The sequence below is a fragment of the Myxocyprinus asiaticus genome, chromosome 46 (assembly GCF_019703515.2).
Source record: "Myxocyprinus asiaticus isolate MX2 ecotype Aquarium Trade chromosome 46, UBuf_Myxa_2, whole genome shotgun sequence".
Lineage (NCBI taxonomy): Eukaryota > Metazoa > Chordata > Actinopteri > Cypriniformes > Catostomidae > Myxocyprinus > Myxocyprinus asiaticus.
In genome coordinates this window covers 4,586,520-4,602,026 of record NC_059389.1, presented here as the reverse complement: position 1 = coordinate 4,602,026, position 15,507 = coordinate 4,586,520, and the positions used below count along the sequence as shown (strand labels likewise).

The following is a 15,507-nucleotide window of genomic DNA, read 5'->3' as shown; positions in this document are numbered from 1 at the left end:
TAATAAATTAACACATGACTGTCCACAACTTCATGTAAACAGTTATGGTGATGTAATAGAGGAAGTAGGATCAATGCTATTATTCCTAAACGCTTTGCTGTTCCTGGCTGTGTAGCACCTACTACTCTGTATAACCTTTCCGAAGGATCTCAGAATTAGGAAAAAGTGTCTGTTTACTTCAAACGAAGTAATTTGATTTGATTAGCATGCCATTTTAATCCGATAGTGTAATGCAGAGTAAAAAGAAATATTCAACAGGCAAAAAAATTCCATTTTATTCAATAAGAATTGTCCCAACAATAGTCGCCTAAAAAAAAAAAAATCCCTAAATAGTTAGTTGACTATTTATTATTTTCTTCACCCCTGTGGCTGTGCTGACATCAGCCAAAAAGGAAAGTTGTTTCAGAATTGTAGCAAGTTTAAAAGTTACAAGACTAAACAATATTGCTTTATATTATTACCCAAATTAGTTTATATATTAAACTATAAACTCACAACTCATAAGCATTATTACTCATTTCATTTGCAAAAATGTAGCCAACCATAGCAGAGGTCATTTTCATCAAAATCTTGGCAACACTACAGTAAGTTTGTATTTGTTATTTGTTAACATTACCACTTATTAATCTTGGTTAATATTAATTTCTACATATACTAGTACTTTTAAGTGGTTGAACACCGCTTTAAGCTTCAAAACAACACAAAAGTATAATTCAGAAGTCTAATAAATTATTCCGTGAGACTCATGATTGTTATGAAAGTATACGATAAGTTTTGGTGAGAAACAAACTGAAATCTAATGTATTATTTAGTGAAAATGTTCACTGACCGTTGATCTTCTGTGCACATTCATGATAGGGTGCGGTTAAGGCTCTGGGTTACTGATTAGAAGGTTGGGGGTTCAAGCCCCAGCACTGCCAAGATGCCACTGTTGGGCCCTTGAGCAAGGCCCTTGACTCTATCTGCTCCAGGGGTGCTGTATCATAGCTGACCCTGCGCTCTGACCCCAGCTTGGCTGGGATATGTGAAAATGTAGGGGGAGTGGTGGCTAAGTGGTTAAGGCTCTGGGTTACTGATCAGAAGTTCAGGGGTTCAAGCCCCAGCACTGCCAAGATGCCACTGTTGGGCCCTTGAGCAAGGCCCTTGACCCTATCTGCTCCAGGGGTGCTGTATCATGGCTGACCCTGCACTCTGACCCCAGCTTAGCTGGGATATGTGAAAAAAGGAATTTCACTGGATATCTGCAAATGTATAATGTGTGATAAATAAATAAAATTATTAAAAAGAGAGCAACAGTTCACACAGAGCCTCCACAATATTGGGCAGTTCAATGAAAAACTCATTTTATCTAAAAACAGGTCCTCCACAGCGATAGTGACAACAGAACACAACACAGCTGCACACAAAACAGAGAACAGAACTTACTAAACATGTCTGAAGAGTTTGTAGTCGAAGAATTGATGCATTTCTATGCCCAGCCTTATTCTGAAATAAAACAGAAACATAGAAGCTACAGGTGGCCACAGTCACACCGTGTCCTAATCTGACAGCAAACGACATGTGATAAAAGGTATATTTTCTATGGTAATCAGACTTTTTGTCCTAACCAGCAGTGACGAGAGACGGTATATTCTATCGATCATAAAATAACATCGTAACTCTGTCCCCTGTGAACTGGTACTGGTCCAAAAACGTCAAAAAAATAAATAAAATAAAAATAAGGCTGGGCATAGAAACGCATCAATTCTTCAACTACAAACTCTTCAGACATGTTTAGTAAGTTCTGTTCTCTGTTTTGTGTGCAGCTGTGTTGTGTTCTTTTGTTGCTATCGCTGTGGAGGACCTGTTTTTAGATAAACAAATGAGTTTTTGATTGAACACCCCAATGTCACAAAGGTGCTGTGTGAACTGTTGCTCACATGCCCTATCATGAACACACACAGGAGCGTTAAGAAGAAGAAAGTCATATAGGGTTATAACAACACAGGGGTGAGTAAATCATTTTTGGTTGAACTATCCCTTTAATAAATGCTGCAAAAATATAATATTCATTTTAAGTTCATGATACCTAATGCATTTACTTATCTTAACGATTCGAACCTTATTGTAAAATGTTAACGAGATCTTAAAGTTACAGTTGCAAAATAAATGGCCCAGAAATGGAACATAGGGTGGAAAATGTGTAGTAAATAGTGTATGATAGGATCCATTTACGTTAACAGATTTTAGGAAACACATATAGAAAACAGTGAATTCTGAATTTGTAGGCTGGTAAGGTCGTTTCCCCTTTTCTAGTGTGTGTTCAGGTTAGCATTGCAGTGCGGTCAGACCTGGATTATTTCAGATGAGGTCAGCTGTGTGACAGTTCACAGCTCTTACAGGGTAAAGCTCAGCTAATCTCTGCAGTGTGCCATAGCTATTAAAAAATGCTTATCATGATAATGTGTGTGTCTGTGTGTCCTCAAAACCCATGGAATAAAGAGGCACAAAAGCTCAGTTTTTTTTTTTTTCCATTTATTTCTGTTTTGTTTCAAAAATATTGTAAAAATGTAATCCTTCATTAGATTGAGTTTCTGATATTATAGCACTGTCCGGTTAAAGGAATAGGAACACAACATAAGATATTTTGAAGAATCTACAAGCTGCTCTTTTCCACAAAATGAAATGATAATGTGACCAGGGGCTGTCAAGCTTTAAAAAGGCTTAAAAAAAAAAAAAAAAAACTCAAAACATAAAAGTATTCCTAAAGGCTCATGCACTGTTTTTGAAGTCTTCTTAAATTTGAGTCTGTTCCTCACACAAAGGTATCGTTTGGCTTCAGAACAACTGGAATATAGCGCATGAGTCATGTGATACTTAAATTGTGCTTTTTCTTTTTTCTTTTTTTTTTGGAGCCATTCACTTTCATTGTTGTGGAAAAGAGCAACATCTACTAAAAAAGCCATGCGAGTTTGGAACAACATGAGGGTGAGTAAGTGATGACAGTATTTTCATTTTGGGTGAACTTTTCCTTTAAGGATTGTTGTCACTGACAAAGCGTGCTGTTCAAGGTGAGGAAGCTGCTACTATGCGACTTTATAGCTAAACTAAAACATATGAACGGAAAGAATCAGCGATCTAAACTTCATACAGTGCAATATGGGGGATGGAATCCAGTGGTGTGGAGCACTACGCCTTCCCTTTCTCCACTTCCATACTGGCTATCTGAGTTTCTTCCTGGATGCTGACGGCCACGCTCGGCTGGCAGCAGCTCAACTGATGTTCTTTCCAGTCCTGCAGAGAGACGAATCCAGAAATGAAATTGGAGGCTTTAACTAGCATGAGCTGATGGTAAATGCTCAGGGTTGGTCTTACCTTCCGTTGACAGAACCCAGAGCAGTAATGGACTTTGTGGCAACCCGTGCATTCACTCAACGCCTCTCTGCCACAGTTCATACATGTGTGCTGAACAGTGAGAAAAACATAATTTACTCACCTCATGCCATTCAAAACTCGTATGACTTTCTTCCGTGGAACACAAAGGAAAATGTGCAGCGAAATGTCCTTGTGTGTTCCATGGTATCAATATATACATATATAGAACAATTACATAATTACAATAACAAAAGAAAGAAAGAAAAATAAAAAAGAGGGGGAGTGAGAGAGAGAAAGAAAGGAGAAGGAAGAAAGAAGGAAGAAAGAAAGAAGGAAAGAAGAAAGAAAGAAAGGAAGGAAGGAAAGAAAGAAAGAAAGGAAAGAAAGAAAGAAAGAAAGAAAGGAAAGAAGAAAGAAAGAAAGAAAGGAAGGAAGGAAGGAAAGAAAGAAAGAAAGAAAGGAAAGAAAGAAGGAAGAAGGAAAGAAAGAAAGAAAGAAAGGAAGGAAGGAAAGAAAGAAAGAAAGAAAGGAAAGAAAGAAGAAAAAAGAAAGAAGAAGGAGAGAAAGAAAGAAAGAAAGAAAGAAAGAAGGAAAATGAAAGAAAGAAAGAAAGAAAGAAGGAAAGAAAGAAAGAAAGAAAGAAAGAAAGAAAGAAAGAAAGAAAGAAAGAAGGAAAGAAGAAAGAAAGAAGGAAGAAAGAGAGTTTTTTTTTAGCTCTCCTGCTTTACAGCTGCAGTATTGTGATAGTTCTGCTTCACTCTCTCAAATCGAAAATAAACCAGCTTCTACACAGCAGGTGACCATGTGTGACGGTAATGAGGGTTTCCTGCCATATCACATCTGAGAGAGCTAACTCGGCAGAGCATGACAGAGGCCATGTTATAAAAGTCATAGTTCCAGATCTAAAATCTGATTGGATGTCCTGCATTCAAAACCGTTGATATACACACACACACACTTGTGAAAGCACATCAGTTGAATTCAATATTAATGAGTCAAGTTGCCATATTGTTTGATAAATGTAAACAGTTGACATTTTGGCTGTTTGTTGTGAGTATTTTATTAAGTAATTTAATTACTTGCCTTAATGATAATTTCAGTGATTTTGCCATCAGTTTCTTCACTGAGTGACAGTTGACTCTGAAAGGACTGGAGAGAGAGAGAGAAATGTATGAATAATTAATCTCACAAAAACATGCATTAGAAGTTCTGCAAAAGTAGTACCTGGCATTACCTTCATTAAAGGGGTGATATCATTCATTTCTCTTTTTTTAATAAAAAAATTTCTAGTCTATACTTATAATGTTAGTTAACGTTTCTTGCACTAAAAGCAGTCAGAATTTAGTTTTAAATGACCATTTCACAGTCTTTCTCTGACTATTAGAATTACACAAACTGCTTTTGCTGCCTATAAGACACTTCTGTTATATTATATAATGTTATATAAAATATATAATGGATTTTTCATGATATGACCCCCGTGTGAAACCAGTTTTGTCATTTCCCTAATTTCTATTAGGAATGTACCGACATCAAGATTATGGCCATTACGATAGCTTATAATTATTATTTTATAGCTGATGATAACTGATAACTGTTGGCTGATATTACAAATCTATAATGTTTTGCCTGTTTATAAACATTTAATACTGAAGGTCAATAAATTAAAAAGTAAAATAAAAGAAAACTAAATCTCATTTCATCACCACCTCTTTCCGGACGCTGTTGTTTTTCTCTGGACTGATAGTGTGCTGTCCGTTCTGATTGGCCTGTTTGGCTTGTGCGATCAGGATTTTGAGTTGTTGGACGTTACCGAGCAGTGTGTTGGCCATCTCCTCCAGGTAAATCCACGAGCGCTGCTCACCTGTCTCCAGCCTGTTCATCAGCGCACCCACTGGTGGAGGTTTAGACTGCACCACCTGCTGAGGGACCACCGCCAGTGCAGGGAGTGTGGTCAACACTGAGGAGACAGGACATACATTTTTGAGTGAAGGAAAAAGGAAGGGATTTGAATGGCTACAAAAGATCATATTGATTTTCCTTGTTAAAATATAATTTAACAATTATATTAAAAATAACTTAAAAATGGGGGCCTGGGTAGCTCAGCGAGTATTGATGCTGACTACCACCCCTGGAGTCGTGAGTTCGAATCCAGGGTGTGCTGAGTGACTCCAGCCAGGTCTCCTAAGCAACCAAATTGGCCCGGTTGCTTGGAAGGGTAGAGTCACATGGGGTAACCCCCTCGTGGTCACTATAATATGGTTCTCGCTCTCGGTGGGGCGTGTGGTGAGTTGTGCGTGGATGCCGCGGAGAATAGCATGAAGTCTCCACACGCGCTATGTCTCTGCGGTAACGCGCTCAAAAAGCCACGTGATAAGATGCGCAGACTGACGGTCTCAGATGCGGAGGCAACTGAGATTCGTCCTCCGCCACCCGGATTGAGGCGAGTCACTACGCCACCACGAGGACTTAGTGCGCATTGGGAATTGGACACACCAAATTGGGGAGAAAAGATTTACGCATTTCAATTTCACAACAAATATCCATCAACATTTTAACAAAAATGTTAACTTAAAAAAGATTACTCAATTCAATTTGATGGAAGTTTGATATAAAATCCTAAAAGTAGGCTAAAATATTTTTTTGAGTGCATCCTGAATATGTCGTGAATAATCCGTAGTATGATACATTATCGTGACTCGTGATATGACCTCACGTAGCATGTTCAATTCAGCGAGTGGTGTCCAGTTACCATCTTATAAATAAATAAGATTATTTAGCATTTTGTATCTAATTTTGAACTTTTGCCAGTCCAGTTGCAGTGTAGCATGTGTACATTTGTATTTAAACACAAATATTACCAACCAGCTGTATTGGTGAAAACGTCAGCAGGCGCAGGGCTGTCGGAGATGATGGCCGTGGTCTCCCCTGTCGCCGTTCGGTCAAAGGTCAGTGTGTCTGATGTGGTGATCTGTCCGGATGGAGTCACTGTAACTGAGAGTGGATATATACTGTATATCATTTAATATGCGAAACATTTCCAGCATGCTTTGTCTTATTATTTCAATGTGTGAATGACGATGTCAGACCAGATGCGCAATGGTGACTTCATTCAGTTGTTACCGGAGTCTTGGCTATGATGTTTATCGTTCAGTCTTACAAGAAAGATAGTTGATGTTGCACAGTCTGCCCTGGTTTTGATGCAAGATTTCACTTATCGTACAATCTGAGAAACAATAATCCTTAAAGACAGAAAAACTCTTACACGTTGCCCCTGGAGCCAGGGTGATGTTCTTTGGTGTCTGAACTTCCTTCTTCTCAGGTGATGCTGGGCGATCACCGTCTTTCTTCCTTCTTTTATAAGGGACAAACAGCCTGACGGGGCCCGTCTGTGGGACAACACAACCCAGAATTACTCTCTAGAGCTCTGCTTTAGAGCGATATGATATGATAATGGGACATTAAAAATTACCATGGTGATGTTCTCCTCTCCAAAAGATCCATCCTTGGTACACTGGAGAAGAAAATGTCAATGTAAGGAGAAAGGGAGAGATTTGTGACAGGCAGCTGATTGGTGGTCTGTGGGCTTGTACTAGTCATGTTAATAGACACCCACCCAGCACACATCAAATCAGACTTGCCTTTAAATGTGGTGCGTATATACAATATATGGGTGTTTCTTCAACGTCGGGCACTTTTAGTACTGTGGACTTCTGGAAAGTAAAGACTTGTTAAAACATTTTTCACACTCGTACTAATTTTACAATGTAATTTTTTACAAATTAACTAACAATGTCCAACAGTGTATGTGCATGCATCACAGGAAGTGTATGACATTTTTCTAAAAGTAATCAGACTGAGTCTGGGACAAGGATAAATGAAGTAAAATCTATACATAAATGGCATTTGAAAAGTATCAAAAATAAACGATAAAGGCCTGTTGTTTTTAATGAGACCTTCATAAAACAAAAACAAAAAGTTGTAATCTGTTTGTTTAATAAAAATCAACCCCTGGGGCATGAAAGTGCCCAAAGTTTAAGAAACACCCATACATGCCTGGGTAGCTTAGCGAGTATTGATGCTGACTACCACCCCTGGAGTCGCGAGTTCGAATCCAGGGTGTGCTGAGTGACTCCAGCCAGGTCTCCTAAGCAACCAAATTGGCCTGGTTGCTAGGGAGGGTAGAGTCACACGGGGTAACCTCCTCATGGTCACGATTAGTGGTTCTCGCTCTCAATGGGGCACGTGGTAAGTTGTGTGTGGATCACGGAGAGTAGCATGAGCCTCCACATGCTGCAAGTCTCCGCGGTGTCATGCACAACGAGCCACATGATAAGATGGCAACTGAGACTTGTCCTCCCCCGGATTGAGGTGAGTAACCGCACCACCACGAGGACCTACTAAGTAGTGGGAATTGGGCATTCCAAATTGGGAGAAAATGGGATAAAAAAAAGAAACACCCATATATTCAAGTTCAAGTTCAAAATGGCTTGTGCTTAAACCTTGTGAAAGCAAAAACAGCGCAAGTTCTCACCTGAATATATGAAAATGCAAATGAAAACTATGGGGCGAGTCAAGATTTTCACTGTAATATGACTTAAATGTCCACCTGTAAGACTACCTTTATAACACTTTTGGGTCCTTTTTTAACATTCTTATACAGTCCGGTCATTTTTTACCAAAAATTGAGTGGTACAAAACTTGGTTACTTTTCCACACACAAAAATTGGACTTGATTCGATAAGCGACACCTTTACTGTTCGTGGTCAAAATTGACCGACCATAAGAAATTAATATTAAACACTAAAAAACAGAGCAATTTTTTCTTTGATTTGTCAAATAAAATATATAAATCAGCCACAATACAGAACAAACACACAACTAAATGAAGGGGTGAGATTATACAGCATGCTGAGTGCAAAACATGAACACACACACACACTTACACAAACACAGACTGGTGACACTATATCATAGCAAAAAAAAAAAAAAAAATATATATATATATATATATATATATATATATATATATATATATATATATATATATATATTGTCAAATAAAATCTATACAAATCAGCCACAATGCAGAATACACACGCATAAATAAGGGGCTGAGATCATGACACCCACAATGCAGCACACGCACACACACACACACACACACACACACACACACAGAGAACAAAGCCAGAGTCTGACCCCAATGTAAGGAAGTTTACCTATTCCACTATGCGAAAGTTTACACTTAGGCTCAGGAGCCTCACCTTCCTTCCAAAAAACTGCATCTTTCTGACACTTAAAAAAAAAAAAAGCTAAACTTTGACAAATAATACTTTTGGAATGTCTATATATATATCCAAATGCATAACTTGTGATAAAATGTAGAATTACTAAACAGAAGGGGGCTGCATAGAACACCGCAGCCATCTACTGGCTATTATTGTCATAACATGATTTTCAAGTCAAGTTATTTTTCTTTTTTCACCAGATGGCAGTAATCTGCCCCAATACATGAGAAATTCTCATATTTTCTTCATGTATCAACTAGGTTTTTCCTGTAGTTAAATTAATACATTTTATAATAAATTTGCTTATTTGCATATGCAAATGAATGGTGAAATTGAGAAATGTATATGTAAGATCTAAAAAACTTAAAATCCCAAAAGAAGTGCATAATTTTATTGTTTTTACTTTAGGGAAGAAGAAATGTTATCATTTCTTTAAAAAAAAAAAAAAAAAAGTTACACCTGTAGTAATGTTTCCGGGTCAAAAATGACCGTGAACAGTAAAGTAAGCGGCCCTACTTGAACAGAATATGAGGGTTAAGCTTTAAAGTGAGTCACTATCACTATCAACTGCCATTGTATTAAAAACAGCGAACGAGACATACTTTAAAATTTCTTCTTTTGTGTTCTGCATAAGAAAGGCATACAACATGAGGGTAAATGATGACAGTTTTACTTTTTGGGTGAATAATCCCTTTAACAATATTCTTTTTCTGCCTTGAAAGCACTGTTATTTCATTCAGGAAATTACAAACTATTTATGATTTATGATTTGGAGTGTCACTCACTGTAGATAGATCATCACAGCAGGCCGCACAGGTACAAGACGCCGCATGAGGGACCAGAATTCGCTCCTGTGAAAACACACACACACACACACACACAAACACATACACTCGGAGTCAAATACTAAAGTCATCTGGCGCTGTTTGGTGATGTGACTACAGGGGATTTTTTGCAAAGAGGGGAAACTCAGTGTATGTATGTGTGTGTGTGTGTGTATGTGATCTCATTTGGCCAGTCTGACCTGAATAAGACACTGTAGAGGTCGGCCAGCATAGCGGATGCTTCTCTTCCAGTCTTTGCTGCTCGCTCTGCCCGACATTCCCTCAAACTCCGTCGGAGTGTACCAGTTATTGTTGTGTTTGATGCAGCGCCCTTTGCCTCCTGAGGTCAAAGGTCAAATGTCAGTCTGAGCTGGATCCTTGAAAAGCTACTTATTAAAATCCTGTTTATGGGAGTTTTATAAGTGTGCGTTTCCTGTAAATTACTAATCGAGGTCAAATGTCAGACATGTCAAACATTCTGGCTGCAAAATATTCTTCACAAACAGTTTGTGAGATTAGAATGTGTGCGTCCAAATCTTAATACCTTGCAAATAGTACGTAAAAAATGTCTGGATGGTGGTGGATTTTGAAAATGTACATACTTTATCGGGTTAAAATTACTCACAACCCGCTTACGAAGAACAGTTCTCTTTCTAATTGTTCAGTGTAAAACATTTGGTGAATGTGAGGCCAAAGATGCCACACGTAAAAGCTAAAATAATACATTTTAAGGAATTGAATTTGGCAAACAGTACACCTGATGGTCTTTGGTATGAAGACACTATTCTGAGGTAGTTCTGGTGTATACTGGTATACCCTCTTACTACATACTCAAAAGTATGCACTTTTATATTACCAAAGATGTAAGTATTATTAGTGCATAGTATAGGCTGAGGATGCCAATTGGGACACACAAGTAAAGCATGTACAAGCCATCCCTGAGATACAGCATTTGTTTGCCGCCCTCTTGTGGTGAGTGTGTACCTGAGCCCAGTCTGTTTTTGTAGAGAACACCGCTGGTGTTCCTGCAGCGCACGGGAAGCTCATTGTCATAAACTGACGGATCCCAGTTATACTTAGAGACGTCCTTATCATGTCCTGACGACAGAGGAGTGGACGGGGTCTGAGGACCTGAGATAGATCAAAACATGCACATTGTAACATTACAGACAGACAGACAGACAGAGAGACAGAGAGACAGACAGACAGACAGACAGACAGATAGACAGATAGATAGATAGATAGATAGATAGATAGATAGATAGATAGATAGAAAAAGAATGTGAACCCTTTAGAATTAGCTGGTTTTCTGCATTAATTGCTCATAAAATGTGATCTCATCTTCATCAAAGTCGCAAGTATAGACAAAGTTAACAACACACAAACTGAACACATCCCATTAAACATTCACAGTGCTGTGGAAAAAGAAAGTGAACCCTTGGATTTAATAACTGGACGATCCTCCTTAGGCAGCAGTAACCTCAACCAAGCATTTCCAGTAGCTGCGTATTAGACCTGATCAACGTTCAGAAGAAATTTTGGACCATTCATTATTACAGAACTGCTTCAGCTCAGCCATATTCTTAGGATGTCTGGTGTGAACAGTTCTCTTGAGGTCATTCCACATCATCATTGGGTTAAGGTCTGGGCTCTGACTGGGCCACTCCAAAAGGTGGTGTGACGAGGAGGAGGGCGGGGCCGGGCCGTGACTATGCACGCCCGGCCCCCAATTGGGCTAATCAGCCGAGGAGAGGGATAAGTGCAGCTGCGTGTGGCTCTCTCTCTCCCGAACTGCCGCATTCCACTGCACTTATCCTCCTCCTTGGCTGATTAGCCCAGGCCCCGCCCTCCTCCTCATCACAGGTGGATTTTCTTATTTTGAAGTCATTCTGTTGTGGATTTACTTTGATGTTTAGGGTCATTGTCCTGCTGTATCACACAACTTCTACTGGCGCACAGTCACCCTGACATTATCCTGTAGGATATCTTGATAAACTTGGGAATTCATTTTTCCCTCGATGCTGGCAAGCGATTCAGGCCCCTAAGCATCAAATCAAATCATGATGCTCCCTCCACCGTACTTCACCATTTGGATAATGTCTTCATGTTGGTATACTGTGCCCTTTTTACACCAGACGTAGTGCTGCGTGTTCTTCCCAAGCAATTCAACCTTAGTTTCATCAGTCCACAAAACATTTTCCCTGTAGCACTGTGGAGTGTCAAGATGGTCTTTGGCAAACGTCAGGTGCGCAGCAATGAATTTGTTGGAAAGCAGCGGCTTCCTTCATGATGTCCTGCCATGGACACCATGCCTGTTTAATGTTTTCCATACAGTAGACTCATGAATAGAGATGTTAACCAGTTCCAATGATTCCTTCAAGTCTTTAGCTGTCACTCTAGGGTTTTTACCACATTGAGCATTCTGCCGTGTACCCCTTGCGTCATCTTGGCTGGACGACCACTTCTAGTGAGAGTATCCACAGTACTAAATCATCTCCATTTATAGACAATCTGTCTAACTGTGGACAGATGAATATCTAAGGTCTTTGAGATAACTTTGTAACCATTTCCATCTTTATGCAAAGCAACAATTCTTGATCGTAAGTATTATGAGATCTCTTTATTTGCGAGGCATGGTCAACGTCAGCAGATGCTGTTAGTGAATAGCAAACTCAAAATGTTTAAGTGCTTTTTATAAGTCATAGTTGCTCTAACCCACACCTCCAATCTCGTTCATTAATTGGATGCCAGGTTTGCCAACTCCTGACTCCAATTAGCTTTTGTTGACGTTATTAGCCTAGAGGTTCACATACTTTTCCAACCTACACTGTGAATGTTTGAACTATGTATTTAAAATGTACAAGAACAAAACAATAAGGTTCACATACTTTTTCTTGCCAACAGATAGGCAGACAGACAGACAGACAGACAGAACACACACCAGGTGTCATTGGTGTTGCGGTGCTCTTCAGTCCTGTGGCGTCTACGATACTCCCATCTGTGTGCACTACGATCAGTGTGGCCTTCTGTGTACTCAGACTGTCTGCGATCTGAAGTGTGGTTCTGCCAGTCTATATGATGGAGAAAAAATAAATGTATCATTATCATTCTCATCCAAAATTTGTCTATATATATGATTAGCTTATTTAAGTCAACAAGACTTGCAAGAGTCCTAGAGCTTGTCTTACGAGCATGTGTTCACGGATGGATGCTGCAGTGGATGTAAATACAGTGTCATCTGTGCTTTGAACATCGCCAACAGTGACTGCAGTGATCTCTAGAAAGAAAAACGAGATAGGGTCAATTATAATGATAATGTAAGGGGCCTGGGTAGCTCAGCAAGAAAAGACGCTGACTACCACCCCTGGAGTCATGAGTTTGAATCCAGGGCGTGCTGAGTGACTCCAGCCAGGTCTCCTAAGCAACCAAATTGGCCCGGTTGCTAGGGAGGGTAGAGTCACATGGGGTAACCTCCTCGTGGTCGCTATAGTGTGGTTCGCTCTCGGTGGGGCGTGTGGTGAGTTGTGCGTGGTTGCCACAGAGAATAGCGAAGCCTCCACATGCACTATGGCTCCGTGGTAATGCGCTCAACAAGCCACGTGATAAGATGCACGGATTGACGGTCTCAGATGTGGAGGCAACTGAGATTCGTCCTCCGCCACCCGGATTGAGGCGAGTCACTACGTCACCACGAGGACTTAGAGTGCATTGGGAATTGGGCATTCCAAATTGGGGAGAAAAGGGGAGAAAAAAATTCCAAAATTATAATGATAATGTAAATTGTTATAATGATTAACTTTATTTCTATAGCACCTTTTGAAACAGTGTTTACAAAGGATATGTGGGCATAAACACATTAATTTAAGGGATGCACTGATATGGAATAATTATTTTTATCGTATGCCTGATACCATGGCCAATGTTATATGTCTGTAAAAAGAAAAACGTTTTAAATACTGCTGTAAATTTTGTTTTGGAAATGTGCCTCGAAATTTTTTTTTGAATTTACTTGAATTTATGTTACATTTGTCTTTTTAAAAAAAAGACAAATTCCTTGTATGTGTAAGCATACTTGCCAATAAAGTCGATTCTGATTCTGAATCTGAAATAGGATAAAAAGATGCCTTGATATTGATAAATATTTAAAAATTGCTGATTTACCGATAATGATATGGTCTGTTATATATTTTGCATCACTAATACATACATAAGAAGATAACAATGACATAAAATGTTAAACTGTACACAATGTATTAAAGATAAACTAAAAAAACAAGCAAAAAAAAAAAACAAGTATAGAGAGATTAACCTAAAATGAAATGAAGAAAAGCCCTATTAAGTGTTTTAAGACTCCAATGTGTTCCCTAGATTAGTCTTTTGTTTAAAAAAAAGTACTGAGACCACACTGTGTTACAGTGCAGTAGCGGATCTTGGCATAGGCAATATAGACAGCCGTCTAAGGCGGCAATGCTCTCTGGGGCGGCACGACAGGGTACCTGATGGCTACCACTGAGCTCGCAATGGGGAAAAGGTGTCCCGAACTGTACCGCCCTGCCCCTGGCTCGCTATGGGAGGCAGCATAAAAGTAATCCATAAGACTCCAGTGGTTTAATCCATGTCTTCAGAAGTGACATGATAGATGCGGGTGGAAAAACAGATCAATATTTAAGTCCCTTTTTACTCAAAATCTCCACTTCCACTTTCAGATGTGAAAGTGAAACTAAACAGGCATCAAATGTGAAAGTGGAGATTTAGAGTATAAAAAGGACTTAAATATTGATCTTTTTCTCATGTTGTTGTTGTTGATATTAAGGGGGGCGCCACGTCGGATCTGCCTAGGGCACCAAGTAAGCCAGAACCGCCACTGGTACAGTGATATCGATTATCATATTAACATATAGTATTTACATTATGGTACTTGAAAAAAAATAACGTGTTTACTATCAAGTCAATGCCCAAACAAACATGCTATTACCATAGCAAAATATCTAAATAAATACCATGGTAAGTTTTGGAAGGGTAGTATGAGTAGTTGCATTATGAACTCTTTATATGTGATTTTAATGTGAATACATAATTGCTAATGTTTCCTCAATATTTAATATCCTCAATAATAAAATTAATTTAATTAAATAAAATTAAAGGTTGTTTTCTTAAATCAAAACATGAAACACTGGTCAAACGAGCCTTCTAAACAGAGCACATCAGATATATAATGTGTTACATGATTTACAAATCAAGACTGAACCACTAAATTGATTTCCATATCAATCAATAATCAGTTCATAGTAATAAACGCAAAATCAACTGATGCGCACGCGCACACTGACCCGCAAACGCCGATTCGGTGTCGTCCGGGTTCGGAAGAGATTCGGCTATGTCGATGTTTCCCGCGTCTCCCATCACAGTCATCGTAGTGACTTCGGCCTCCGATTCGGTATCCGAACCTACAGCCGCTCCTGCAGACGCGCTCTCGGACGCGTCCGCCACCGGTTCAGTCGCGTCCATTTCAAAACAGCGGCGCACGAATCCAGCCGAAATTATCCGAAGGGTTTTCGTGGAGAGGTGCACTTCCCTCGCGCTCTATAAATTTGCACGTATCCAACAAGCGCTTAATCAACTTGCAGGGATAGACTATGGATGTATTGAAATGGTTATTGATCTAGGTATGAAAGAAAAGAAAATGGTTGCAGGGTAATGGCCTCCGAGTGACTTTACTGAGGACGCGGGATCAACACAGGAAGGACACTAGGCGGAAATTACCGAACGAAAACGGAAATTACCGAAAGAGAACGACGTAGCACGAAACATGACGCTCCTCAACAGTAAAAAAAAAAAAAAAAAAAAAAAAAAGGACTTGCTTTTTAGGCAGAAAAATTAATTATTGTAAATAATTTAATTATGTGTTAATTTCATATGAATAAAAGATAAAAATAATTGTATTTATTGAACTGATTTTTTATTTCCTCCCCCCATTTATAACAATAGTTGGCGAAAATTACAAATAACGGAAACTAACGGGGGGACACAGCACGAAA

At 39.2% G+C, this 15,507-nt stretch overlaps 2 protein-coding genes across 3 annotated transcripts in view; one reads left to right on the top strand and one right to left on the bottom strand.

Annotated features, from left to right (window-relative positions):
• LOC127436046 (D(4) dopamine receptor-like) overlaps positions 1-12,491 on the top strand; it is a 38,662-nt gene extending 26,171 nt beyond the window's left edge. The window contains exon 6 of one of the 2 annotated variants that reach the window (XR_007896321.1): positions 12,374-12,491. The gene's annotated coding sequence lies outside the window, so the exon portion shown is untranslated. The remainder of the gene's footprint in view (positions 1-12,373) is intronic. The other variant, XR_007896322.1, reaches the window with a different exon arrangement.
• On the bottom strand, positions 1,541-15,222 carry deaf1 (DEAF1 transcription factor). Its single transcript, XM_051689952.1, has 13 exons — positions 14,800-15,222; positions 12,658-12,746; positions 12,411-12,540; positions 10,454-10,600; positions 9,670-9,809; positions 9,431-9,496; positions 6,827-6,868; positions 6,620-6,743; positions 6,220-6,348; positions 5,064-5,314; positions 4,438-4,503; positions 3,355-3,444; positions 1,541-3,273 (listed from the first exon to the last, which is right to left on the bottom strand). The coding sequence occupies exons 1-13, from the start codon at positions 14,975-14,977 to the stop codon at positions 3,169-3,171; spliced, it is 1,557 nt and encodes a 518-aa protein (XP_051545912.1). The 5' UTR covers positions 14,978-15,222; the 3' UTR covers positions 1,541-3,168.
• Between the last annotated feature and the right edge of the window lie 285 nt (positions 15,223-15,507).

Coding starts and splice junctions, on each gene's coding strand:
- deaf1 (XM_051689952.1), bottom strand. CDS start 14,977: ATGGACGCGACTGAACCGGTGGCGGACGCGTCCGAGAGCGCGTCTGCA. Junction 9,810..10,453: donor CAAAAACAGACTGGGCTCAG/GTACACACTCAC, acceptor CTTTGACCTCAG/GAGGCAAAGGGCGCTGCATC. Junction 3,274..3,354: donor CTGGGTTCTGTCAACGGAAG/GTAAGACCAACC, acceptor GTCTCTCTGCAG/GACTGGAAAGAACATCAGTT.